This window comes from Podarcis vaucheri, assembly GCF_965113315.1.
Source record: "Podarcis vaucheri genome assembly, chromosome: 14".
In the NCBI taxonomy this organism is placed as follows: domain Eukaryota; kingdom Metazoa; phylum Chordata; class Lepidosauria; order Squamata; family Lacertidae; genus Podarcis; species Podarcis vaucheri.
Window position 1 is genome coordinate 37,682,165 of NC_138752.1, and position 27,922 is coordinate 37,710,086.

Below are 27,922 nucleotides of genomic sequence, written 5' to 3' on the forward strand. Positions count from 1 at the left end.
AGAACCTGCCCGGCCGGTTCATACCTGTGGCGCTTAATCCCCCTTTGCTCACATTCATCAAGCGCCACCAATCTTTCACGCGTGTTTTACTCAGTGGGGGCACCAGGAAAATAAAATCTGGGGCTTCCTGTATTTCTAGGTGGGCAAGAAATATGCTAAGATATCCGAAAGAAAAAGTGCATGTTGATAACAGGAGTCCAGCAAAAGGCGTGTGGGGCGGGGGAGACTTGCTTCCCGCTCTGGCACAACACCCATAGTCTTACCCCATTTTTTTTCTTTTATATGAGGGGTCTTACTCCAAGGTAAGCACATATGGGATCTCAGCCTTCGGCCCTTTAAAACTAGCCGGAGGATTGTACGCAGAGAGGAATCCCAATTTGGAGATTCCAAATTGCACTGAGTACCCTGTTAGAGATATTGTTTGAAGCGGCAGGGTTTTATCCTCTTGAAGAGAAAAACTTTAAGATTGTTAGTTGGCATCCATCCATCTCAGGAGTCAATGGAAGAGAGCGCCTTGGGGTAAAGTCAAGCCGCTGGAGAGTTAAAGCGCCTGCTGTGGCTGTAGAGACAGATACAGGTGAGGCATGTTTTATTGCAGCTGGGGGAGGTGAAGGCATCCAGTTTGCTGCTACAGGTGCGCCATGGCATTTCTTCCCTCTGTGCTCCTCAGTGGTCATTCCTCCTCTGGTCACTGCTGTGGAAACACAACCTGTCTCCAGGCACATCAATAACTACCAGCACAAGTTTACTAGGAGGGAATGAAGTATCCTCCTCAAGGGTAGACAAGGATGCTTCAACAAAATGGCAGTTCTTTATGCAGCCACTGCCCACAACTGTAGCACCAGACAGTATTCTGGAGGCATAACAACAGCTGCTTGGCATTGCTGGAATACTTCTTTTAAAAAAGTAGCTTTTCCTGCAGTTGCTGGGACCTGCAAAAATGACTGAGAAAGGATGCTGCCAGCAGGCGTGCATTTTTTAAAGAGCTGTCAGTCATGAGGTCTTATCTGCATCTCTCCAGCCCCCACTGTTTTGCAAGTTGGTCTTCCCAATACGGTACTTATGTTATACACAAATGCTTACTAAATAAATCCCAGACCAGAATGGTCTGGTTACTAAACCTAAAATACTTCCTTTCTTAAAAATCAAAATGTATTCCAAGTTAGTTTTTTTAAAAAAAGCTAATAAAAACAATGAACAACTGAAATACATGAGCAGGAAGATTTTTGGCTGCTGTCCCAGAGTAACGTTGGTATCAGTTGCCTCAAAAAGGGGTTGCACAGCTGAAAAATCTAGAAACATGAAGCTGCCTTATAGTCAGACCATTTCTCCAACTTTCTCAGTACAGTATTGTCTGTACTTGCTGGCAGCAGCTTCAAGAGTTTTAAATTCAAGTCATACCTGGAGATGCCAGGAAATGAAACTGGGACCTTTTTTCTGCCTGCAAAATAAGGTCTACCACTTAGGCTATAACTCTTTCCATCAAAGCTATAGTCCATACCTGTTAATATAATTCCTCCAAAATATTTTCCAGTTTTTGGCTATGCAGAAAAGTCAGTCAATCTTTGTGTAAGATACCTGTCGCTTTCCCATCAAATACCAAGAGCAAGTCTGCTGAAGTACTGAAAAGTGATTGTTTGGTAATAATTCTTCCCTGAAAATAGCCACCCAAGTAACCTACAACCCACATGTGAAAATAGATACCCCCACCACTGGGGACAAATATGTTCTAATATTTTACTTTAAAAGTGGGGAGACGGGTACCACCTTAAGAGAATTCTGTAATGTGAGCCTTCACTCTCACCAAAACTGCAGCCTAAGTCAAGTGGGCAGATCTGGAGTTGTACATCTCTGGGAGATTTGCTGGTGAATCAGCATAATACCCCATATTTTGATGGCAGTTTAGCAACAAAATCCCCATGCCCCCCCCCAAATCAGGTTGCTGAAATAACCAAGCTTGGGAATGGATTTGGGTATAGAAGGACTTTGAACAAAGATCACTTCTGGTACTCAAAACATACCTTGTGCTAAGCAGCTTCTGTGCAGGTAATTTCTTCCAGCTTTTAAACTGATTTTATCAGATGCAGCATACCTTAAGATAATGAATTCTGATGGGCAGCTAACAAACTTTGCTATGTTTCCAAGAGGTGCGGATCAATAAGCAAGTTTATCATATACATTAGCTTCTCCTTTGCCAGTGATAAGACAGTCTCATCTATGGAGATCCTCTTGTAGTTTTTATTAAACACCTCAGAGAACTCTCTGTCCACTCAATAAAGTCAGGAGTCTGTTATATTTTTAAAAAATTGTTTTTTATAAAAAAAACATCACTAGCCAACATGAACTGTCATTGACATTACCTTCTGAAGGAAAAAAAGAGAAAGAAATCATTTAAGCCTGTCCAGTGTTTTTCAGATTCATGTAGTTAATTCCAAACACACAAGTTTTGTACCTGGGTATACATTCTAAGGAGGCATAATTGAAAGAAGGAAGCCAAACCTTATTTTGCGTCTCTGTTCAGAATCCTTAATACCAGTACAATTGTTGCAGAGGGTTGCAGGCACCATTTCAAAGTTTTGCACATGGAGGTGGTTCGGTCTAATGGAAGAACATTCAAGTCCACATGTCCAAGCTATTGGCTTCAGACTTTTAGTGTGATCAGCTGTGTAAGATGGATGGTTCAATCCATAGATCCCATGAACCAAATGAGCTTTTTCAGACAATGGGACAACTGAAGTGGTAACAGTTAATTCAAGTAAAATTAATTTCCATTATCAAACTTCTGTGTAGCAATAATTTTTCAAGCACCACTGCAATTATAGCAGAGGTAGAACCTTAACAATTTAGTAATCAAAGGGGCCTAGTATAAAGGAGCAGATAACAACAGAAAAAAGGGAAAGGAGAAAGAATATTGAGAGGAAAATAAAGAGAAAAATAAAAAATATAGGACACTTAACCAAATTATTAGAACATATTACATCTCCCACAGGTAGCTGTTTGCCGCTAGCTCACAAAAGCCACTATATTGCTTAATATGCACGGAAGGGCAAAAATAGCCCCCAGCCTTAAAACAATTCATTGGTAAACAGGATCACTTTGCTTCTTAGTAAACTACAGTAGATGCAGCTGCTTTGAAGTAGCAGAAGCAATGAAGAGGCAGTGCAGATCTCAGCTGTCAGACCAAATACTTCACAGGCAACAAAGACCTCAGATGGGCCAAGCACAACACCACTAACAGGGAAGTATCCACCTCTTGGGATACGGAAGAAAGGCATTAGAACAGAGCCAAGAATGACACTGAACCTTAGTAAAGAATGCTTGATCATGTCATGGACAGACATAGTTTACATGGAACAGAAGGGAAGAGGGGAAAGGAAGAATTTTTTGCGGGCCATATTCTGCAGGGGAAATGCCACAATTATGCCTGCTAGTGCCTGAATCTTGTTTTGGCCACAGGATAATATGTGGGGAAGACAACAGCAACAAGTCTTGGGGAAAATTCTTTAGGTAAATATTCAGCGAGACCAAGGCAATGCACCTCATGAGCCACCATGTACAGTGCAGCCTTCAACCATGTTTGCACCTGTTTGTTGTTAAAGTAAACAGCACCAGGACATCAGAGGCTTAAGAAGCCCAAGTTCATCTTTTCTTCTTCATTGTACTCAGCCACATTTTTCCGTTTTGCTTGCCTTCTGCTGGAGTGTAAACATAATTTTGAGTCCTGAGGAGATCCGCCTTTGTTCTTGGCAGGGCCCAGAGGCTGCACTGAGGTAGCTTTTGGAGATGCTCCAAAGTTGCAATCTATAGTGGAAGTAGGGCTGGTACTGTTGACAGAAGAATAGCCAGAGCTGGCTTCAATGGTGCCCTTTGGTTGGCTGTGGTGCATTAGCCATCCCTTGCCAGCACCTGGTGGGTCATAATTATTTAGGTCAAATGTAGATCCCTCTTTGGCAATGCTCTCTTCATCACTGGAGTCTTCACAACAGCCATAGCAATGTTCTTCAGGGCCCGTACAGACCACAGTTACATCCAGAACTCCTCTTGGAGCTGTAACTATACAGAAAAGTTGGTTGAATAAACCTTACTGAAAAAAATCAAGACTAATCTTTGTAGTGCACTTTAAGTGCCCACTTTTTGTGATTTAATTCTGTCAAATGCAGAATTCTGTCTTACAGTAAAATGCTAATGTTTAGCTTTGATAACCCCCTAAAAAAAACTCTTCTCACACATGAAATTAGCTTAGCAGAGCTAAATGCTTTTCAACCAATATGCCAGTTTTCTATGTTGAGCAAGGTTTTGTTTCTGAAGTGAAGCATTCAAACATTGAGTCTCAAGTATTACTATTCCACTGCTTGATTGTGTGCCTAAATTCAACCCCCACCCACCCCAAATGCTAGATGGTAATACCCCCAAATGACACATCCCCTGCTCCCAAAACAACCTTACCATCTCCCTCCTTCTCTCCTTCACTTTCTTGATCTCCTTCATAGCCAGAGCAGGAATCCAAGCTCCAGTCCAGGAAGTTGTCTAGAAGGCTCTCCTCCTGATTGGACAGTTCAGCTGTTGGTGTCGTTACAAAGCTTCCCCTGTCTTCCTGGATGCTGTCTTCTCTTCTCCTGTGGAAAGAGTATCTATGACCATTAATAAAATACTGTCAAAAGGGGAAGAGAAAATGGGGCCTTGGATCAGCTTTTCCAAAGTCAGTGCTCAAAGTTGAGTGTTCTGCTACTCTACTTCTTTTCAAGCAATCATTAAACCATTCCAGTCCTTTCCATTAAGCACAACCAAGCCTAGTCTAATAGTAAACAAAACCACCACCACCCATTTTGAGCACTATCTATAGCCAGCTAGTTATTTGACACATGGAACCTTTTCTTGGCTGGACCTGGAAAGCTAGGAAGATTCCATTTTCAACTGTTTGCTGAACTGCCCAGCACTGATGGCTTGCAAGAAGGCAGTACAGTTAACACAATGGTAGACCACATGGCTTTGGATGGCAACTCTAGGAAGGGCTGAAAAAGGCTCCTTGACTGTAACTCCCAGAGGAGCTTCTGCCAGTCAGTGTAGACATATTGAGTTAGGTGGAGCTGGAGTCCAGCAACATCTGGAGAGCCGCATGCTCTCCACCCAATAGATGAGCAACGCAGAGTAGCAGCTGAGATCCATGCTAGGGGTGGTAGAAGCCAATACTCCAGTTTGTACAAGGTTACAAATGCCAGAGGACTTGTCTAGTAGTCAGTGAATACCCCATCCCATCCAGGTAAAACAGAGGGACCAGACTTGCCTTTTAGTTCTCTTTCCCGATGGAGAAGTGAGAAATGTTTCCACTGTGTTCATGTATAAGGAGTCGGGCTCTGGATCTTCATGTTTCACTCCTAGCAGTGAGCAGAGCTGGCTGTAATTCATCACCTAAGACAAGTAAGCTCAGTGAGACAGCATAGCTACAGTCACACATGCTCTTAAAACTCATCCACTGATGCCATAGTAGTTTTCTGGATTTTGTCCCAGTCACCCTCCCCAACACAACAAAAGCAAAGAAACTCCATACCACTCTTCTCTAAAGTACTACTTACAAGTGCAATCTTGCCCATCTTTACTTGAAAGTAAATCCATTGAGCTCAACTGTGCTTAGTTCCACAAAAATATGGATAGGAATGAGGCTATAATAAGTTCAACAAGAGGTTTTGTGGATGGAAATTGGCATGGGCTAGTTTTAATCACCGAGTCTGCAAGTTAAAGGCAGGTTTCCAATGAACCTACTTTGGATCAGGTCTGTAAAAGGAAAATATTAAAAAATGGCACTGCTTTTTATTGGTGAATGGTAGTGTCAGGGAACTGCCATCGGAGGGACAGGTGGTGGAAGGGCTCACAGAGGTTGGGAGGGAGTCAGCAGCTAAAGCAGGAACTAGCAGGGAAGAGGGAGGGATCAGGGACACGTCCAGCGAGAACAGCGGGGAGGTGTCAGAAGCTCCCATAGGGAGGCCCATTCTTCGCCGGAAGCTGCCACGTCGTGAGTCCAGAAGACGCGTTTCCGTTAAGGAGCTTCTTTGCTGGAAGCGCTTCTGCAAACAACCACTGTCGGAATCTACGAGTGACTAGGGCAGACATGTTTGAGGAGCTCAGTCACACACAGAGGTTGGTGGCGTGGCACAAACTCTGAGGGAGCACGATTTTACGCACAAGCAGCTAATCATCCCATCACAGCATTCCGACAGTCTCTGTACGCTGCCTGTGCAGGAGAAGGCATCATGAGCGACCCAGCCGGAACCGAAGGAGCAGGGGTTGGAGCTGGTCCAAGCTTGGAAGAAAGATACCGAGCGTTGGAAATCCAACTTGCGCTGCAGACGGCGAGGCTTGAGGAGAGAAGGGCTCAGGATGCAGACAAGAAGGGGAGAGCCACCCAGTTCACCAGAAAGGTACCAGGATTGGTGCAGAAGTTTGGGGGGGACCCCAAGGACTACCATGCCTTTAGGACAGAGATGCAATATGCCCTTAATGTGCAGTTTGATGAGTTCCCTGATGAGGAATCGCGAGTTGCTTTCGTGATTGGGCATCTTGAGAGGGGGGCGAGGGACTGGGTTAGACCCCTGATGGCAACGCACAATGACATCCTAAAGGACACTATGAAGTTCTTTCGTGCAATGGATATCATGTTTTCCAGCGATATTGAGGAGGGAGTGGTGCGCAGACAGCTAATGGCTTGCAAGCAGGGAAGCCGATCTGTCCGTGAGTACTGGACTGAGTTTACCATGCTGGTTCACAGATTGGGGTGGGACTTATCGGCGGCACCCATTCAGATGCTATTTGAAGAAGGTCTTTCTTCGGCTGTGAAAGACGAACTGTCCCGGAGCCCCAGGGCGGTGTCTATGGATCAGCTGACCAAATCTGCGCTGACCATAGGAGCGCGCCAGGAGGCAAGAGCTTTGGAGAGGCGGGAAGGTAAAGGGGAACGTTGGAAGGAGTTCCGCATTCCAGACATTCCTGAGCCAGCTTTCCCGCCGGCAGAGCCGATGGAAATCGGAACAGCGCGCGCGCGCAGTTTCAAAGCCCAGCGAAGGGGGTAGGAAGGAGGGAAAAGGCGCCCGGAAATGCTATCTCTGCCAACAGCCAGGTCACTTTGCCAGAGTCTGCCCCCAGAGGAAGGAATGGCAAGGAATGGTGGGAGCTGTTGAGGGAGGAGTGGAAGAGATATCGGAGCAAGTAAAAGCCAACGCCTGGCTGCCACCGTCGGGGCACAGCAGCCAGGCCAAAGAGCAGTGAAAGTGCCCACGCCAGAACCTCCCAAACCTGCCCTAGTGATAGAGGTGTCACTAGAGTTGCAAAACGGATACCCTCTGAAGATTAAGGCGCTGTTGGACTCAGGCAGCTCCTGCAATTTCATGAGCAAGGAGTTTGCAGCTGAACACCAGATACAGACGATCCCTTTAAGCAACCCCCTACAGGTGACCACGATCGATGGCAGGGAGCTGTTGGGAGGGGAAGTCAGCTTGCAGACCGTCCCAATGACAATGAGGGTGGCAAGGCACACGGAACTGATAGCGTTTAAAGTGGCCACCTTGGGAGGGGCTCCCATTATTTTGGGGATGAGCTGGCTGGCGTTACATGATCCACTGGTGGGCTGGCATCAGAGAGTGGTTTCCTTTGGTTCTGCACATTGCTTAGAACACTGCAGGGAGGCAAAGGGTTCAGCAGGAGCCCAAGCTACCCTAGCAGGGACGGAAGTAACGGAGAAGGTGAAGGTACCACGACAATACGCAGATCTCAGCGATGTGTTCAGCGAAAGGGAAGCTGACCAACTACCCCCGCATAGACCCTTTGATTGTCAAATCAATTTACTGCCTGGGGCGCAGCTCCCCGCAGGCAAGTTGTATGCCATGTCAGACAGAGAAATGCAGGAGTTACGAGAATTCATTGACAAGAACCTGAAGAGGGGTTTCATCAGAGAGTCAAGGGCAGTGGGAGGTAGTCCCGTGTTTTTTGTGGATAAAAAAAACACAGACAAGCCGAGACTTGTGTGTGATTTCAGGGCCTTAAACGCAGTGTCAGAACCATTGGCCTTTCCCATGCCTAGAATAGATGACATTTTGAACAGGGTGCGGAAGGGAAAGATTTTTACCAAGCTGGACCTAAGGGGGGCGTACAATCTGATACGTATAAGGAAAGGGGATGAATGGAAAACCACCATGTTCACCCCTTTGGGGGCATTTGAACATCTCGTCATGCCATTTGGATTACAAGCAGGCTCAGCGTGCTTTCAATCGCTGATGAACCACGTACTAGGGCCTTTGCTTTACAAGAATTGTGTGGCCTTCCTGGATGACGTGTTGGTGTATTCTGAGAATGAGGAGCAGCATGTGAGAGACGTCAGGGAAGTGTTGCGCAGGCTGCTAGACAACCGGCTGTGGGTGAAACTGGAGGTGGAGTTCCTGGGGTACCGCCTGTCAGACAAGGGATTAGCTATGGATCCCGGCAAGGTCCAGGCAGTGCTGCGGGCGTCGTTAGCGGTAGCTCAATTTTGTGCTCCGCATTGATATATAGATTTATTAGTACTCTTCAGCTCTTTTAAAGTTTTTTTTTTCTTCTTCTCCTCTCTTTTAACCGAGCTTAGCAGCTTTAAACTATCACTCTTTTTTATTAACTGCCAAAGGCCTATTTTTATCCGAAGGAGGCTCAGCAAGCCGCCCTATCTTCACGAAGCTGGTAATTAGCAGACGGGGGAGGCCAACTACTCCTTCGGAAGACGCCGAGCTTTTTATCTATAAAAAAAAAGGGAAAGAATTGAAGCTGCTATAACCCCAAGAAACACAAGGCAAGTTCAACCCGATAATTATTACAAGGGACTTTTGTTTTCTTTTTTCTGCTTCGTTATACTGCCTAGCTACCTTATTGGTTACGTCGTGAGGTTGTTGAATGAGGGAGAAAGACCTAGCTGAACTTTAAACGAAACAAGGCACAATATAGAAGCTTAAGACCAGTAATATTTTCTAACATTTCAAATGATTGATACCTCACAAGTCCCGATGTAAATAGCTGGAGAACTAAACAGGTTGGAGAGGTTGGAGAGGTTCAGGAGGCAACTTCCATAAACTTCCATAAATCGGCACCTCTGCTACTGTTTACTCCAGCTTAGAACAAAAGATAAGCCGCCGGTAAGCAAGCACCCCCCTACTATACATCCATATATACCCATATACCCACTATGGTCCTCACCAGGAAAAATTACAAGGACCAAGGAATTCTGCCTAATTCACCACAGAGGCCGATGGAACGACGAAGGAGACAAAGTAAAATTACCAGCTACTTTCCCCAAAAAGACTCGAGCAAGAGAACTCTGAATGAGAGTATCCTAGATGTAGCTATGCCTTTGCCACTTACAGTGCTGGATTGGTCAACACAGTTAAAGGACTTGCAAACAAACAACAAGTGGACAAACCATCCAACAAATCTGGCTCAAGAACTTGCCATAGCAGAGAATGCTACAAAGGCTAACACAGCCAACACATCCGATGCCAATCCTCATTTGTCACCGCTGGAACTTGGAGGTAATCTTTCATCCCACTGGGTGAAAGCCAATGACTGTGGAACAGAAATGTGGGGTGATCATCTTCAGGAGCAGATATACCAGATCTCTAAGGATCTCCTTAACGTTAAAAAATTTCTAGCGATAACAAACGGGCTGCTCCTGACCCTAGTGGATAACTTCAAACAACATGTGAGCGCTTCAGACCAGAATACAAATCCCCTAGCCAGCCCGGATCCACCACTCCCCAGTAAACCCCGGAGGAAAAAAGCTGAGCCTAAGAGGAAGAAAAGCAAAAACATGAAAAACCTAAGGCGGCTTAAGACAACTCACCGTACCTGTAAAAAATATTGGCAGAAGCTCTTTAACCTTCTTCCATCCCTTTCTACAAGCGGAAAAAACAAATCCAAGTCGAGTGCCATCAAAGAGACACGTAAAGTAGATACACCCATAAAAGAATCTAAATCAAGTTCTGAAGAATCAACACCGAGCTGGGACAAAGGAACTGATCCATCTGCAGTCATATCGCCCCAGAGTCCTCTCATGGCCAGCACAGAATCAGTAGACAGAGGTGAGCAGGCGACCCAAACTATCGAGGGGAACCACTCCTCTCAAGTTCGACAGATGTTGTGTCCCAAAAGAGAATGGAGTTTAGTCCTAATCCCACAAAAGCTTGTCTTTGCTAATTACCCTAAACCGCCTAGATTTTACGCAGGGTTGGACCGTACAGACCACTTTTTGTCTATTATAAGTGGCATTTTACCGGGGGTAGTAAAAGCAACTGACATAGCCGCTATAGAGTATCTACATCAAGATGATTGCTCGGTACGAGCACTGATTACTTTTTTAGATCATAATCTGGCCAGTTTCATTTTTAGAGCTAAAAACCTATTCAAAAAAGAAAGAATAGTTCTGTTAAGAATATTTGAAAATAGAGCACCTGCAACCCCTCTGATAGGGCCCAAGAGCATAGGAGTGGAAGTTCACAAAAGGGAAAAAACCAACCACCAAAACCATCGAAATAGAAAGCATAAGTTCCAGCAGGATCATCCCCACCAAACAGCACCAAATGAAAAAAAGGAAGCCTCACACCCAACTGGCGTCGAGCCTCCCACGTGGGACAGTGAGGACTCCGTTTGGGAGGAAGAACTCTCGCTGATAAAGCGATTCTGGTCACTGCATTCTCCAGCTCAAACTGAGATCCTGAAAAGATTTGATTTACTTCGAAGCAGACTAGAAAAAAAGGATGATCAAGGTGAGACAATGAAGGACCCTTATGTGCAGCCTATATCTCCCAAATGTCTGGTGGATAAGAAGACAGTGGGAGGCACCTTTAAATGTGTGGACGTGGAATTACAATCAGAGCCCCCTGTGATGTACAATAAAGTAAGACCAAAGCAAGGTGTGAAACCTCAAAGCTCCTGGCACAGCTATCTTAAATTGTCTCCGAATGAATTAGCTTCCCCCCCAACTCCAAAATCTAGCCCCAAATCACCAAGAAAAGAGGATCACTACACTCTCTCCAAGCAGCCAGCCTCGAAAAGAACCAACGGGTGTGTTTTTTTAGACACCAAAGAATTGCTGGATATGGTGGTGACATAGATCCAGCCCCCCGAAGGGCCCGGGGCCTAAAAGTGCTGTCCTGGAATATCACGGGCTGGCACGCCAAGAAAAATAATCAACAATTTTTGTGTTACCTTAAGCAATTTGACATCATCTTCTTTCAGGAGACATGGCAGAATGACCCTATATTTCTTAATGGGTATAACTGCCACTACCTGCCTGCCTCTCCATCTCAAAGGGGCGGCAGATCTAGTGGTGGCCTAGCTTGCTTCATTTCCACGGAGCTAGCGCACTCCCTAACAGCCCTACCCAGCTGCAACTCTTTAGCAACAGCCGCCCTACTTAGCTTCAAGAGAACTATTCTCTTGCTGGTCAATGTCTATATCCCCCCAGGCCAAAAAAAACCCGTTGTTAAGGCTACATGGGCTGAGCTAGAGGCGTTTTTAGAGCCACTCGAATCTATTTACCCGTCTGCCCTGACCATTGTGTGTGGAGATTTCAACGCTCGTATAGGAACAGATGACAACAGTCTACACACTCATTTCAACCAATTTTTGGACACTGAAGAACAGACGGATATTGGCGCGACACGTCTGTCCAAAGATAGTAGAAGTAATTTCCCAGGTCTCTGCTTAGTGCAGGCTGCTAGACGGAGGGAACTGCTGATATTAAACGGCAATATAGAGGGGGACCGCCCCGGGGAATATACCCATTTCTCCAAGGCTGGGGGAAGTGTTATAGACTATATCTTAATCTCAAGATTTGCTCACAGCTTTATAAGGAAGTTTCAAGTGGGCCATAATACTCTGAGTGATCACCTACCTCTAATTTTAGAGCTTGCAGGCGGGCCTTTTGACTATTCTATTGCCGAGCCACAATATATACCTTCTGTAAATTTGGATATACCAGCCCCCAAAAGACTCAAATGGTCCCCAATATTGAATGAAAACCTAACCCTCCTTCTTCAGTCAGTGGAGTTAAAGCTTATTCGCTCCGCTATTGTATCAGGAAATTCAGCAGCTGCGATTATGGAACGCTTTAAATTACTCTTGGAAAAATTGAAACCCCATTTAACAACAGTGATACATAGCTCCGCTACAAAGAGGGCAAAGGACGGAGCTAGTTGGTTTGACCTGGAGTGCAGGCAAACAAGGAGACAAATGAGAACAGCCTACCGGAGATACAGGAAATCAGGGACTGCTCTCCTACTTAATGCTTATATTTATCTGAGACGGTCGTATAAACAATTATTAAGGAGAAAGAAACTGGAAGCTGAAAGAGCCGCATGGCACAGGTTGGTTAAGGCATCGCACGAGAAAGATACTACTTGCTTTTGGCGAACCATATCTGGTCTACTGGACCAGGAGCGCACTAATTCCATCTGTACAGTGGAACCAATGGAGTGGTTGCGCCATTTTCAATCTTTGTTCTATGACCAGGAAGCCCAACATTACAAACTATGCATTCAACTGGAGGACCTACCTCATTGGCCAGCAGTAACTCCGAAGGAAGTTGAGAACTTAATCGTACAATTAAAGAACAACAAGGCCCCAGGGAATGATTACATCCCTGCCGAACTTCTGAAGTCCAACATTGGCTGGTGGGCCCCCCTGCTGGCGTCTTTATTTTCTTGGATCGACTCAACGGGTTTACTCCCAGATGGTTGGACTGAGGCAATAATTATCCCAATCTACAAAAAAGGTCCCATGACAGATCCGGCGAGTTATAGACCAATCAGCCTTCTGCCTATACTCATCAAACTATATGCCAAACATCTTTATACCAAGCTAACTAGCTGGCTGGAAACTGAAGCTATTCTAGCGGAAGAGCAAGCGGGTTTCAGGCAAGGCAGATCCACCATAGACCATTGCTTCACCCTAGCCTATTTAATTGACAAATATGCCAAAAAATCCCGTGGGGTGTTATATGCAGCCTTTATTGATCTAAAGGCTGCTTTCGATTCAATTCCACGTGTAAGACTCTGGGACAAATTGAGCACCTCTAGCATAGACAAAAGACTATTATTTCTGATCAGCTGTTTATACAAAGACACGGTGCTGCATGTAAGAACTTCGCTAAATGGCCATCTTATAGGACCAGTTCCTGTCAGTAAGGGGGTCAAGCAAGGCTGTATCCTGGCTCCAGTTCTATTCAACATCTACATCAATGATATGGTTAACTGTTTGTCATCTCCGGACTTCCACGCCCCCAAACTGGCTGACAAAGCAATATCAGTGCTTTTGTACGCTGACGATGCGATACTCCTATCCCGAACAAGAATAGGTTTAAATAGGCTCATAGATGAATTCTCAGCATACTGTAGAAGAGAGCAACTTGCAATAAACTATCAGAAAACCAAAATCATGGTTTTTGCAAGGAAACACAGACAGTACAGCTGGAGGATGGATAACCAGACAATTGAACAAGTCAAAGCCTTCAAATATCTGGGTATCGTTTTCCAGTCGACCGGGTCCTGGGATGTCCACCAAAAATGTGCCAAAGAAAAAGCTGCTCAAAGCATCAAGATGCTGTCCCGCTTCTTCTATACGAAGGGGGGCAGATACATCCCAGCAGCCCTTGAAGTTTATCAAGCAAAACCTCTGGCGCAGTTATTGTACGGGGCGCAAATCTGGACGGGGACCCATTGCTCCAGTCTTGAAACTGTCCAGTCCAAATTTCTAAGGCAAATACTCGGTGTCCCCCCCTGTGTTCCAAACGCAGCATTGCGACTCGAGGCCTGCCTTCCATCTGTGGAAACTCGGACCTGGCAGAGAACATTTAATTATTGGCTTCGTCTTAATCTGAATCCTCCTGGTCTACTGCCGTTAGTAATGCAAGACCCTCACGAAAGCAAGTGGTTTAAAACTGTGCATAAAAAACTCCTTACATGCGGTCTGCACTCACAGTCCCTACTATCAATGGGCCTCATCAAAGCAAAGAGTCTAATAGGCCAGCGCCTGAAAGACATCGAACGACAAAACAACCTGACTATCTTAAAGAAACTGTGCCCATGGTATACCTACTTTCCCCCTTCTCATTTTGACTCTCCAGCCTCATATTTGTCTAAACTAACCATCCCAAAATACAGACGTGCCTTTACATTGGCTAGATGGGATGTTCTTCCCTCTGCTGTACTCGAAGGTCGTTACCAAAAGACCCCATTTGAAAAACGACTCTGCCCATGTGGAGATGGTAACACGGAAACAGTGTCCCACGTCCTTTTTTCTTGCCCTCTTTACAAAGACCTAAGGAATGAGATTATTACTCCACTCATTCTCTCCAACCCCGGCCGTTCAACAGACATTACACTGCATTTTCTATTATCTGATACGAACAGTCAGATAACAGAGAAGGTCGCGAGGTACATCGAGAGAGCTGTGAAATTGAGGGCCACCATCTGAGTGACAGACCTGTTCACCCGACGGACCTCCTTTTGTCTGTTCTTTTCTTCCTTTTATCCTTATTCTCATTTTTAACTTTTGTACAGCTGTGGCCTGTTGGCTTTGCTAATAAAGTTTTGATTTGAGTGCTGGAATGGAAAACTCCCAAAACAAAGAAGGATGTGCAGAGGTTCCTAGGGTTTGGGAACTTTTACCGTAAGTTCATCCGAAACTTTGCCCACCTGACGGCGCCCATAACGGACTGTCTCAGCAGTAAGAAGAAATTTGTTTGGACTGAGGAGGCGGAGCGAGCTTTTGAGGAGCTAAAAGAGGCCTTCGCCTCTGAAGAACAACTTCTGCATGTGGATTTACAAAAAAAGATGAGAGTCGAAACAGACGCATCAGACAGAGCCATTGGGGCGGTGCTTCTCCTGCAGCCAGGGGGGGAGGAATCAGAGTGGAGACCATGTGCGTTTTTTTCGCGAAAACTGAACAAATCCGAGAGGAACTACACGGTGTACGATCGAGAACTTCTTGCTATCCATGAGGCTTTTCGGAGATGGAGGCACCTGCTAATTGGCGCACAACATAAGGTGCAAGTGTGCACTGACCACAAGAACCTAGAGTATTGGAGAACGGCACGAGTGCTCAACCAACGGCAGTTGAGATGGGCCCAGGAGTTCTCCAGATTTAACTTTGAGATTTGTTATGTGCCAGGCCCAGAGAACGTTAGGGCGGACGCTCTCTCACGTAAACCTGAATATTTGGAGGGGGAGGGAGCACCCGAAAAGAGACATGTCATTCCAGAGGACCGCTGGGTGTGTGGGGCGGCATTGGTGGGGCAAAGAGAACTGGTAGAGGGAACGGAGAACGATGAATACGCACAGGACAAACTCAGGGGACTCAGGAGGGAGGGAGATAAACACGGAGGTTTTGAGGAGAGAAACGGGGCGTTGTACTACAAGGGAGCGTTATATATACCGGAAGGAGAGTTGAGGGGGAAGGTACTCAAGCAGCTGCACGATAGCCCCACCGCAGGGCATTTTGGACAACACAAAACCATGTGGCTGGTTACCAGGGAATTTTGGTGGCCCAAGGTCAGGGAAGATGTGCGGGAGTATGTGAGAGGGTGTAACCAATGCCAGCGAGCCAAGGGGGAGAGACGGGCACCGGCAGGGTTATTAGAACCACTACCCACACCTGAAAGACCATGGGAAACCGTGGCCATAGATTTTATCACTGATCTGCCAAGGTCCAGAGGGAAAACAGCCATCATGGTTGTGGTAGACCTGTTAACCAAAATGGCCCACTTTATAGCCTGCTCACATGCGGTCACGGCAGAAGAAACCACTAAATTGTTTGTAGAAAATGTGTTTAGGTTGCATGGCGCCCCCTTGAGGGTGGTTTCAGACCGAGGGAAACAATTTACTTCCAGGTTCTGGAGGAAGCTCATGAGCTTACTGCATGTAGAGGTTAATTTCTCAACTGCCCGGCATCCTGAAACCAACGGGCAGGCGGAAAGAGCCAATGGCGTCCTCCAGCAATATTTGAGGTGTTATGTGAATGATAGAGAGAATGATTGGGTGGAGAAGCTGGCGTTGGCAGAATTTGCCTACAACAATGCAGAGAACGTGTCCACGGGGATGAGCCCCTTTTTGGCTAATTACGGGTGCCATCCCCGAGCCTTCCCAGGGGGGGAAGGGGAGAGCTGGAGCGTTCCAGCTGCAGAACAGTTCGTAGAAGAAATGGAAGCGATCCATCGCCAGCTCCAACTTAACTTAAACAGGGCCAAGGAGGAATATAAGAGGCAGGCAGACAAAAACAGAAGAGAAGGTGAAACCATTAGGGTGGGGGACCAGGTGTGGCTGTCAACCCAAGGGTTACCATTCAAAGGGGGTTGTAAGAAGTTAAGACCCAAAAGACTGGGCCCATTTGAAGTCACGCAGCAGGTCAACCCAGTGGCTTTCAGACTCCGGTTACCGAACCACATGAAGCTGCACCCAGTTTTCCACAGGTCGTTGCTGTCACCGTATAAAGGGGACAGAGAAGGGAGGGTCACTAGGGGACCAGCAATGGAGGAGAGGGAACACAGCTACCATGTAGCGGAGATTCTTGATTCCAGGTGGAAGGGAGATCAAGTAGAGTATTTGGTAATGTGGGAAGGGGAACCGGAGTCGGAAAACACCTGGGTCATGGCAGAGGATGTCGACGACGAGGTTTTAATAGAAACGTTTCATCAGAGGTTCCCACGTAAACCTCAGCCAGTGGCGAGGTTCCGGAGGGAATACTTTGCCACCACCGACGAAGAAGAAGAGTTGGAGGGGTTCCCTGATTCCGAGGAGGAGGAGGATTCAGCGAGCCGGAACGAAGACCGATGGAGGGAAATGTTCGAGACGTCTGAAGATGAAGAGGATTCTTTTCGGGGTTTTACCTCCTCACCGCCCAGAGGAGAGGGAATGGGCGGGGGTGAAGGGGGCCCTGGAGGGGAGGTGGATGTCAGGGAACTGCCATCGGAGGGACAGGTGGTGGAAGGGCTCACAGAGGTTGGGAGGGAGTCAGCAGCTAAAGCAGGAACTAGCAGGGAAGAGGGAGGGATCAGGGACACGTCCAGCGAGAACAGCGGGGAGGTGTCAGAAGCTCCCATAGGGAGACCCATTCTTCGCCGGAAGCTGCCACGTCGTGAGTCCAGAAGACGCGTTTCCGTTAAGGAGCTTCTTTGCTGGAAGCGCTTCCGCAAACAACCACTGTCGGAATCTACGAGTGACTAGGGCAGACATGTTTGAGGAGCTCTGTCACACACAGAGGTTGGTGGCGTGGCACAAACTCTGAGGGAGCACGATTTTACGCACAAGCAGCTAATCATCCCATCACAGGTAGTTTTTATTAAGTTCTTAAATATTAGATGGCTTACTGAAGGAAATGTAAAGTTATTTATCATTATGTGGACATCACATTTTCCCTCCTAGGAAAAGATATAAAGTTCTCTTCCCATTTTATTGCTCACAACAATCCTGTGGTATAGGGTAGTCTGCCAGTCAGTGACTGGTCTACAGTCACCCAGTGAGTTTCATGGCTTGAATGGAGATCATAACACTCGTAATCTAACACTTTATCTACACAAATATAGAGTTTCTAGAAACTTGCAGATTAACTATATTTTAAAATAGTTATGAACTCAACGATCAGCCACCAATAAGAATACACCATTTTAATTCTCTAGTGTCTCCAGGGCCCCAGCACAGCATCACTCCAAGGACCCCAGAGGCATTGTGGGAGTATTAAAACAGTGGCTGTCAGCAAAAGTGCTTTGCTTGCTGCATGTAATGGCTGCCAACCAGAGAAGGGTTTTTTCCTAGTTCCCTGTCCAGCAAGAAGCAACTTCTCCATTTCTGCTTTGGTAATGGGAAGTGATGGGAAGAATATTTTCCAGTGATTTTTCCATGGCGGGTGGGGGGGGGAGAATCCATTTTATAATTTTATTCGTAACAATGAATAAATGGATGCTAACTACACAGTATTAGGGAAAGTTTGCCAGCTGAATCATTTTTAACTTTGCCTGCTAAATGCTAGTAAAATAAGCATGCTGAACTAGATCACTCGCTAGCACATCAGAAAGTTTTCCAATGCAGACTGAAAAATTTTCAACACAAATTTGCATAGAACATTTCCTCAGAAGATCATCTTTGTCACCAAGGGGTTCCACTCCAGAAGGTGGGCAGCCTATGACTCCACCAGACTTGGTGCTACCCATCCAACACATTTTACTGTGCTCCATTTCCTTATAGATTTACAGTACAATCCTATAAAATGCAGTCCTGGAGCGTTCAGATACACTGGGACTCTCCCTTTCTCTTTCCCCTCAAAAGCAGTACCTCTTCTTTGCCAATTTCTTCATAGCGCTCATCTTCAAATCGTTGTTTCACAGCAGTAAGAGACACCTGCCTATAATCTTTTGGGACATCCTCATGGAAACTGGGAGACAGAGGGAGAGATTGTAAGTACATCCCTTGTTTAGAGTCACTGGATAAATTTAACAGAACCACCAAGCATTACACAGAACCAATGGCTGCTGAAGTTTCCCTTTAGGTTTCCAAACCTGGCTTCAGACTCCAATTGTACTACTGACAGCCTTGCTCCCAGATCACCATTTTATATTTTATTCTGTGGGCACTGAAAATAGGAAGTGTCAGCAACCCAACCTGTCTTCTGGGAGAGCTTTACAGCACTCACATTGGCAGCAAAAAGGCTTAAGCAGAGTCTACGGAGGGTAATTAGAAGAATATGGTTTTCCTTAGACAGAAAGCATTGGTTTCAGCCTGATTAGCATTATTTCCATTTTTTGCAACACACCCTGGGAGCTGCTGGTGAACAGTGGGTAATAAACTGAAAGATGCAAATAATTATGATAGCAATGCTATCATTATGGGTCTGTCTGTGTGCAACATTTTCAGTCCTCTAAACACTGCTTTTGAGCCTTGTGCTTGCTTAAGCAATTAGCTACTCCCCCTTTCCTGCAAACCAGCCTGTTTTTACACCTGAGCCATCCATCTGCAGCTTGCACTTGCCCTCCACTTCAGGAATACAGACCAGCTTCAGGTTGTTTTAATCAGAGAAGCCAAAGAGGAAATCTGGACTCCGTTCTGCATGCAAAAACATGTACCTTAACCTCTGGGCTCCAGTCCCTCCCTCCTAAGTGGAAGACTAAAATGTATGTTGTTGACACAGCTGAGGATGTGATGAGAGAGGAGGCATCAGCTGGTGCAGGAGGAAACAGACGGGAATGAGGAGTTAACCCTTTACTATCTGCTTCATTCCCTTCTTGACGAAGAACTGTACAAGCCTGCAGTAAGGAGAGCCGTTCATATCCTATGCAAATCTAGGAGAGCAGAAGATGCTTTTGTGGCCTGGGTGGGCCAGGCTGAGGATAAAACTTTCTAAGCCACCCACCCCAGCTGTGAACACTATACACACTTTTTAAATGCCCCAAGGAAAGCACACTCTTGAGCTGGCAGTCAGACCAACTCATTGCTTCAGATGCTGTCTGTAGGAAGTTCAAATACTATTGAAGCTGCATGTTCCAAGCGTGCCAAGGAGTATTTTGCAACAGCTGGGAAGACTAAGCTATTATGGCTCCCCCCACGGTATATTGCTACTCCATTTTTTTACCATTTTTTGTGGATATTCAGTGCACAGGGTATCAGTTCTTCAAGGGAAAACCCTGTGGCTTCACATAACTGGCTTGTCCAAGGATGAGCTGGAGAGAGAGAGAAAATACATGAACAAAATAACCAATATTGCTCACTGGTTTCTAACACAGTCTGTTATTTAACTAAATTCTCAAATGAAAGCATTCAACATAGTGACAACCAGTTATGCTCTCAAGTACTCCAATGGCCACTGCCTGAGCTCTTTGACTGAAAACTGTTCGCCCAGATCCTAAGAAGCCACTTCCACCTCTCCAAACTGAAGCTCTCCCTGTCCTCCTTGCAATCAGTTCAATCCCTACAGCAGGAGAACCAGACAAGAGCTAAAATGGGACTATTTTGCTGGACATTGTTCCCCAAAAGGTGCCCGAATTGATTCAGCAGGAAAATTGTTACCTTGCTTGTGCAATACTTTGGCCAGCAGCAAGGCCGCTGCAGACAAACGGGCAGGAGAGTATATGCAAAGGCCTGTGTTTAAGAGTGAAAGTTCACAAATGAAGCTGTAGAGATGCACAGTTCTTCTTTCCAATGGGATTATGTTCAGCAGCACTTCCTTGTAGTCCAGAATAGTAGGTATCTTTTAAAAAGTGGCAGAATACAAGAGGTTACTTAAGGCCGACATACGCAGGAACTATGCAACACGGTGTACTGTTCTAGGAACATCCTCTTTGCTAAAGGTTGGCTATTCAGTGCAAACAAACTTCTTATTAAAGTCACATGCATTTTATTATTTACATTTCTATCCCATTTTTGAGGTGAGGGTTACTGGGTTTTTGTCACCAGAGTTTTGGGTACCAGAGTCTGTTAGTGAATATTAGAAACTAATAAATGATAGTATTTAGATAATATTTAGGATACGATGGGGAAATACAAGCTGCAGAACTGTGCCAGACAAAGAATTCATCGATAGCTTATACAAACCAGCATGGCTGGACTAGCTAAGTACCTAGCCATTAAGGGGTGTTGGCAATGCAAAAGAACTGTTCTCCCCAAAGAGTGGATAGAGGCGGAACTGGCAGGTTGGCAAGGCGATGGAGGGTGCATGAGGTCACAGAAAAATGTGTCCTTTTTGAAATCTAAAGGTGTACTGGGAACAAGGAGGAGGAAGTAGGCAGAATTCCATGCAGTGCTAGCTGGATGAGGCTGCACTGAGAGACTGGTAGCCATGACTGACTGCTGCTTTCACCCAAGGTTGCTGAGGCTAGCAGAGGAGCAATGAGAGACTCTTGGGATATGATGTTCTACACCTTCCATTGAAGACTCAGGTATACATATGTGTACAATAAACCATCAATCAACTCACTGCCATATCTTTAGATGTACATTCCAAGCTGTACATCAAGAGTTGAAAGTCAGCTGGAAGACAGTCAGCCACCCCAACTCAAGGCTCTTGATCCAGCACTGTTTTTTGCTAAGATAAGGGATCATTATGAACACTAACTATTCCCAAAATGTATGCCAGAGCACACTGGTGTGGGTACAGGTACCAAAACAGATAGAAGCAAGGGAAGAATGGAAAAATAGCCAACTATTAATTATGAACTCTTAGTTCAGGAGGCCAAAGACCTATCTAAGCAAAGCTTTCACCAGCCAAGAGAAGGCCACCAGGAAGGGGACTAAGCAGGTCTCCCTCAGAAGAGTGTTCAGGACATGGGCACAACCACTGAGAACGCTCCATCCAAACAGAGGAAGTTCTCTCCAAAACTTGGGAGGCAATATTTCAGTCCACAAGAGAACTTGTGAGCAGACCTCAGACTTGTTCAGTCCCTCCCCTCAAATTACAGGGCAGTATGAGTGAGCTGAACGAGTGGTCTCTCAACCCCGCAAGATAATCTGCTTTCCAAAAGTACAGATAATCTAGCTATTCATCTTTACCACCATCAGAAATATATCAGGTATGAGGAAGCCAAGAGCAATACAGACTTACAAGAGGAATATCCCCTAATTTGCAAGGTAGTTCACGGAAAAGGCAAGGTAAAAAGCAGACCAGCATTTATTTAGTCAGCATTGCTTTAATGGCAGCTAGATTATAAAGGCTCTCACCACCTCTACAAGCTTACCTTTATCTTTCCTTCCAGGGCAGAAATGATCTCCCCCATCATCCTGACAAGATCTTCATATTTGTATGTGTTGTCTGTTAACCAAACAGCTTCCCGTATTGTCAGAATCTCTTTGCTGATAAAACTGTAACAAAAGATGGATTATCACCAAGGCCCAAACACATAGTGGATCTGTTTACTCATCCAACGCCAGATAGAATGGACAAGTCTCTTTCTGTATGTGTACACACATTATTTAAAGAAGCAGTTAAACCAGTAGAAGCTGATCTGCTGGTCTGATTTGTAAGGTTACACTGGAGAGCATCTGGGAAACATGAAGAAATACTTTTAATCTCAAAGCAGGAATGCAAAATACCAGTGGTGGGCACCAGCTCTCTGTGGTCTCCAAATTACAAGGCAAATCAGGGTAGTTTCTCAGGTTTCTGAGTCAGATCACACTGTTGACAAGGCATGTCAAGGTGGATCAAGGATTTCCTAAGCTTCTGAGGGGCAAAGTAGCCTTGGCTGCCCTAAACAACAATACACAGTAATTGTTTCCCCCACACTGAGAAACTAAACCAAGCAGACTAAGGAAATGATCAAAGCTCAAGAAGGGAGGACAGTTGTAACTTTTAATCACAGTTTATTATTTTTCCAGGGCACTCCAATCAGTTAATTTGAGATCTCTACCGTATCCCCCAAAATCAGTTAGGGACAGCACCTCACACATGACCCTTGGGGTAACAGGTGCTTACAGGTGTGACATTTTCCACACCCCAGTCTTTCCTGAGGACCCATGCTGCCCCACCTTATGGTTCCATTGTACCCATCCCCAGTGTGATCTGCCCTGTAGGAGAACAACAGCTGCTGTCATTGTGAAATTGAGCAGGTTCCATATATTCAGAAGGAGTGGCCATGCCGGCAAATCGCATCCAGCTCTGGTAGAAGATGAAGTCACTTTTCCTTTGTTATTAAAAAATAACATTTTAAAAGTGCCCTGTAGCTAGCAGGGTGGATAAAAATCAATGATTCTTTTAAAAATAATAATAATAAATTGATTTTTTGTTTTAAATTGGATTTTTAAAATAAAATGCTTTTGGAGTAAAAATCTTTCTAAAGATAGCTTTCTATTTACCGTATTTTTCGCCCTATAGGACGCACTTTTTCCCCTCAAAAAATGAAGGGGAAATCTGGGTGCGTCCTATGGGGCGAATGCAGGCTTTCGCTGAAGCATGGAGAGCAAGAGGGGTCGGTGCGCACCGACCCCTCTCGCTCTCCAGGCTTCAGGAACACATCTGCAGCTTGCTTTCCGGAGCGCCGGGCGCGCTGAAAGCAGAGCGCTCAGCGCTTTGGGAACACATCCGCAGCCTAGGCAGCCCTGCGGGAGTTCCCGCAGGGCTCCCCACACTGCGGATAGCAGCCTGCCGCCCGGCGCGACAGGCACCCTGAAGCAGAGCGCCCCGCCCGCCGGACAGACATCAGCCAGCCCCACAAGCTCGGGGGACAGCAAGGAGGCGCAGTTTTCCCGACCTGGGTTTGGGGGGGAAATAAAGGGAAAAAATAATTTTGTCCTGTAGGTACAGTCCTCATTAAGAAGAGCCCAACCATCACTACTGCCAATAGTCAAGTTACTCACCGTGTACAAATAACCATGCAAGCAATCCCCAAAAGCTGAAGACAAGCCCGGGATACAGGTCTTATTTTCAAGTACCGGTCCACACAACCTACTGTCATATGGAGACAGAGGCTTGAGAAATCCTTCATGGTGGCCACTTCTACCAGCCAGTCAATCAGAATGTATCTAAACAACAGGAGCAGCCATTTAAAAGCAAGCAGACTATAAGTGCACTATCAACTTCATTCAACTGCAACTACATATGTGAGTTGCTGTTCCTCCAAAAGGAGCTGGGAGCAACATACGACAGAAAAGAAAACAAGACACAAGATGAATAAAACACATGGAAATAACTAGGATATAAACACATTTTATTGCAATACTACAAAAGGTGCAATAAAATGTGCAAAAGCCACATTTTATTGCAATACTAACAAGAGAATGAAGCACATCCATATTAAGGCTTGGAGGAGTTTTTTACAGGCCAGTAAGTTTTCAATCAAATCTATGAGTGCTTTTTGCCATTTAGAGTGTTGTTGTGGGATGGGGGGGAGGACAAGCAAAACAGTGTCAGATTGGCATGGTCCAAACCACTGCTAACTGGAGAGCTTAAATGCTATATCATAAGTAATTCTCTTTTAAAAGCAGATCACTGTAGCTCAGGTGTGGGGAACCATTGGCACCCTAGATGTTGCTCAACTACAACTCCAGCAAGCATTGCTAATGGCGAGGGGTGTTGGGAGTTGTTGTTCAGCAATATCCGGAGGGCCAGAGGTTCCCCACACCCACACCCACTCTAGCTAATAGTTGATGTAAGCACATTAAAGTAGTGGGCAGAAACAATGGGAGGGGGAGATAGCTTACGGCTTTCCTTCCATCGAGTATAACACATAGTTGAGCCAGACAGAAGTAAACTCAGCTCCTTAGCTGTTTAAAATATCTTTCAATATCTACTAGGTTTTTTAAAATTATATATTTGTGCAAATGTGTGTCTTTTCCTGTAGGTGACAGTGCTTCCTCCCCACCAAAAAGAGCAATTAAATTCCCAAAAAGAAAATCCACCCTGTAGCAACCTAGCATTCTGCACAGCATGCTATGGAGAACTATAATAGACAAGCATCTGGCAAAAGCAACTTAGCAAGCAGCCTTTTCTGCTTCAGCAAACAATTCCCTCAGCCTGTCCTATGACTCTACCTCATTGTTTCGTTCATTCCCTTCTGAACCGTGAAGATGCTCTGCTTGCTGAGAGGGAGGGAGGCCTGGAAGAGCTGAGACACCATCTCATTGGAGGCTTTTGTTTCCAGCCCTAGTTGGTTTCCATTCCCACAAGCTTTGGCAAGAGCAATCTGTGTAACAGAGAGAAAAAGAACACAAATCAAGAGGGAAAATAATTCATCTCCAGAAAGAGCTAGTTCTGCTTTTTCTGAGACACCAATAATTCAAGTAATAGTTGTTGCACTTGGCTTATTTTAATGACACCATCTTCAATATTTCGGGGAAAGCGGGGCTGGGGACAATAACTTGTCCTAAGGGGACCCACAATAACTAATAATGCCTGCTTTGCTTCTTCCATCCATTCTGCCATCTGCAGGCACCATTTAAAAAACCACCAAAGTACACAATATAGCATCACTACAAGCACCGTGGGAAATTAAAACAGCAGAAAACTTCTCCCACCCAGCCAATGGTGCCAGGTAAGCTCATTGGCTCGGGATCCCACCGAGCAGCACCATGCCACAGGCACAATCACATCTCGAATCCGCCCTGAGGGGGAAAGGGCTTTAAGTGTGGCCACATTGGAATCAGCATTAACTGTTCATAATGAAAATAAATTATGGGACCACCTGAACCTCAAGTGCTGCCTGAACCCTTATATCCCAGCTGGATCACAGAGGTCATCTGCAGAAGTGTTATTCCCCAAGTTGGCGAGACTCGTGCGACAACAAATAAGAAACAGAGCATTTAGTATTATCGACCCAGTATTGTGGAATACTCTGCCAAGAGAGATTCAGCAGGTACCTTCTGCTTCAACATTGAAAGCAGTTGGACAAAGTGGGAAAAAACAAAGATTCAGGAGTGACAGTCTTACCTGGGCTTCCCAAGAGCCCTTGGCTGCATAATCCCTGAGTTTCCTGAGGCTTTGAAGGTATCTACCAGGATCTGACATCTACAAGGAGGAATGGAAACAAAGTAAGATACTGCATATTTTGTGTTATTAACAAACTATCTTCCCTTTCGTACTTCCTATACAGTGGTACCTCAGTTTTCGAACATCTCCGTTGATGGACGTTTCGGTTTTCGAACACCATAAACCCGGAAGTAAACGCTTCGGTTTTCAAACATGCCTCAGAAGTCAAACATGCCACGTGACTTCCGTATTGAGTTTTCGGTTTTCAAACGTTTCAGAACTCGAACGGTCTTCTGGAACGGATTAGGTTCAAAAACCGAGGTACCACTGTACTTGCAAATTTGAGGACCGCTGTTCAGAATTAAACTGGGACTCCCAAAGACACACACCACTGATACAGTATTTACTTGGGAGATAGACCATGATTATGCACTTTTATTCTACCAAGGTCGTATTCACGCTCAGCCACCCACAAATGTACACATCAGCTCTCGAAGGGAGAGTTCTTCCAAGCACCCAACAAAATCCAAATCCCTACACCAAACCATGCTACTGCCTTCATTCTATTCTTCTCAACATCAGCTGTCTGAGTAGAATTTTTTGTCTCCTACCAGAAGCTATAAGACAACAATCTTTTGCGTGGCTCTTCAAGCCTTGTTTACCTGCCAGTATGATATTAGTGCCATATATACTCACAGAAGCTTTTCTGTTATTTTCCCAGAGGAGGTAGGCGCTGTGCAAGCATCCCTGCTTCGATGAGTTCTCAAACATTTCAAGAGCTTCTTTTCTTTTCTCTTCATCCTGTGAATAAGGGCGACATTTATTTATCCCCAACTGTTCACTTACACCCGCACACAAAGCCACTGAGATCCAGTGTTCTCTATAATGGTCTCAGCTGCAAGCCCCTCCAAGTTTTAATGATTCCAATAACTGAGAAGCCTACAGTTCAGGGGAAACTGCAGCCTAAATAATTTGATGAGCAGCATGCCAGGAAATCCAAGAAGCCCCTGCTTCCTGCCTTCCAAACCATTGTGCAAGCTTTAACTCAATAGTGTGATCCTATACGTGCCTGCTTAGAAGTCTCATTGAGTCCCAGGCAAGTGGGTTTAAGATTGTAGCCTCAGAAGCATAAAAGAAGAGAAAAAAGTAAATTTATGTTTAGAGACAGTGCAAGATTGTCTCTCTTTATTATCTGTGCAAGTGTTTCATATCTGTAGAAAAGATATCTAAAAAACCCCAGTCTGGAACATGACAAGATTGGTTGTTCTAATCTTTCATATTTGATCTTATTAAGCGTAAACATAACATGGTTTATATTATGATCCAACACTTTCATTTCCGGCTCCGTAGTCCATTTATATCCCACCACCACCACCACACCCACTGTCCGCCTAAAATGACAAAAACAAATATCAGTTTACAAAGAAAACAAACTTAACCAGTCAAAACCATTTAATAATAAGATACAGATTCAGCTGGCTACAGCAATCAAGAGACACTCTGTTAACTTGGCTTGAGTAGTTGCAAATACAAAGTCCCACAAAAGATTTGGTAAATTTGGCATGGTAGGACAGTCACAATGGGGGTGGGGAACTTACCTCAAAGAGATTTAGGACTTTAGCTAGGCAATACAGAATTGATCCTCTCTGAGCCTAAAAGAAATGGAGAAGGGTATATTTGTTATAAAGAGAAGCCAAGTAGCAAGCATCATCAAAGTTGTCCTACGTAAGTTTTCCTTCGAACTTCCAAAGACTGGTGGAATCCTGAACTCATCACTTTTGTAACATAACAACATGAGATCAGTTTGCCTACCAGATCGCCTTACCCCAACATGTGCCCAGTCAACCATTTGATTGGTGGAACTGGCACCACTACAGGTGCCACATCGTACCCATCCCATATTTGTAAGAAATATATAATTAAGGGTGGCAGCACTTGCACTTGGGAACTCCTTGCCTATTGAAATCAAGCAGGCGCCTTCAATGTACTCATTTCAGTGCCTGCTAAAAACATTCTTTTTTACACAAGCCTACCCAAATGCTTAGAAAGTTAAGGTAATTTTGATTTGTTTAAGCATCTTAACTTTCGTATGTTTTTAAGTATGGCTGCAATATTATTTTTTTTAGAATTGTTTTATCTTTTTGCAAACCGCTTGGAGGCTGTTTTATTTTTTTTTATTTTTACAAACAACTGACATATAAATTTCATGGAATAAATAAATAATCCAGAAATACGCTTAAGTCAAGGAGCTATTTTGCGGAATCAAGCAACAACGTTTGCAGTAAGTTACCTGAACTAGTGGGAGACAGCAAAAAGAAAGCAGGTTTCCCCCTTACTAATTCCTACTCTTTTAGTAGCCACTTGTTGGTGAAGCAGATCACTTCCTTTCAGGTTTTACTTCCTTCCTCCTCCTCCAGTTCACTCAGTGTGAGCGACCGTGTGCTAGTGTTACCTTCTTGGCTCCATATCAGCT

At 45.1% G+C, this 27,922-nt stretch overlaps 1 protein-coding gene and 1 long non-coding RNA gene across 3 annotated transcripts in view; one reads left to right on the forward strand and one right to left on the reverse strand.

Annotated features, from left to right (window-relative positions):
• Window positions 1-2,290: 2,290 nt before the first annotated feature.
• The window catches only part of CCNF (cyclin F), a 35,215-nt gene continuing 9,583 nt past the window's right edge, over window positions 2,291-27,922 (reverse strand). For both annotated transcript variants that reach the window (XM_082199085.1, XM_082199086.1), the window contains 12 exons: window positions 27,048-27,101; window positions 26,146-26,250; window positions 25,411-25,488; window positions 24,516-24,667; window positions 23,343-23,507; window positions 21,728-21,851; window positions 20,064-20,244; window positions 19,630-19,717; window positions 18,336-18,435; window positions 5,285-5,409; window positions 4,447-4,616; window positions 2,291-4,053 (listed from right to left, as the gene is read on the reverse strand). In XM_082199085.1, coding sequence (XP_082055211.1) covers window positions 3,617-4,053; window positions 4,447-4,616; window positions 5,285-5,409; window positions 18,336-18,435; window positions 19,630-19,717; window positions 20,064-20,244; window positions 21,728-21,851; window positions 23,343-23,507; window positions 24,516-24,667; window positions 25,411-25,488; window positions 26,146-26,250; window positions 27,048-27,101 — 1,779 coding nt within the window. In that variant the 3' untranslated portion in view covers window positions 2,291-3,616. The remainder of the gene's footprint in view (window positions 4,054-4,446; window positions 4,617-5,284; window positions 5,410-18,335; window positions 18,436-19,629; window positions 19,718-20,063; window positions 20,245-21,727; window positions 21,852-23,342; window positions 23,508-24,515; window positions 24,668-25,410; window positions 25,489-26,145; window positions 26,251-27,047; window positions 27,102-27,922) is intronic.
• Window positions 5,419-17,910, forward strand: LOC309518777. Its single transcript, XR_014213608.1, has 2 exons — window positions 5,419-5,821; window positions 17,337-17,910. It is a non-coding gene; the product is annotated as an uncharacterized lncRNA (long non-coding RNA).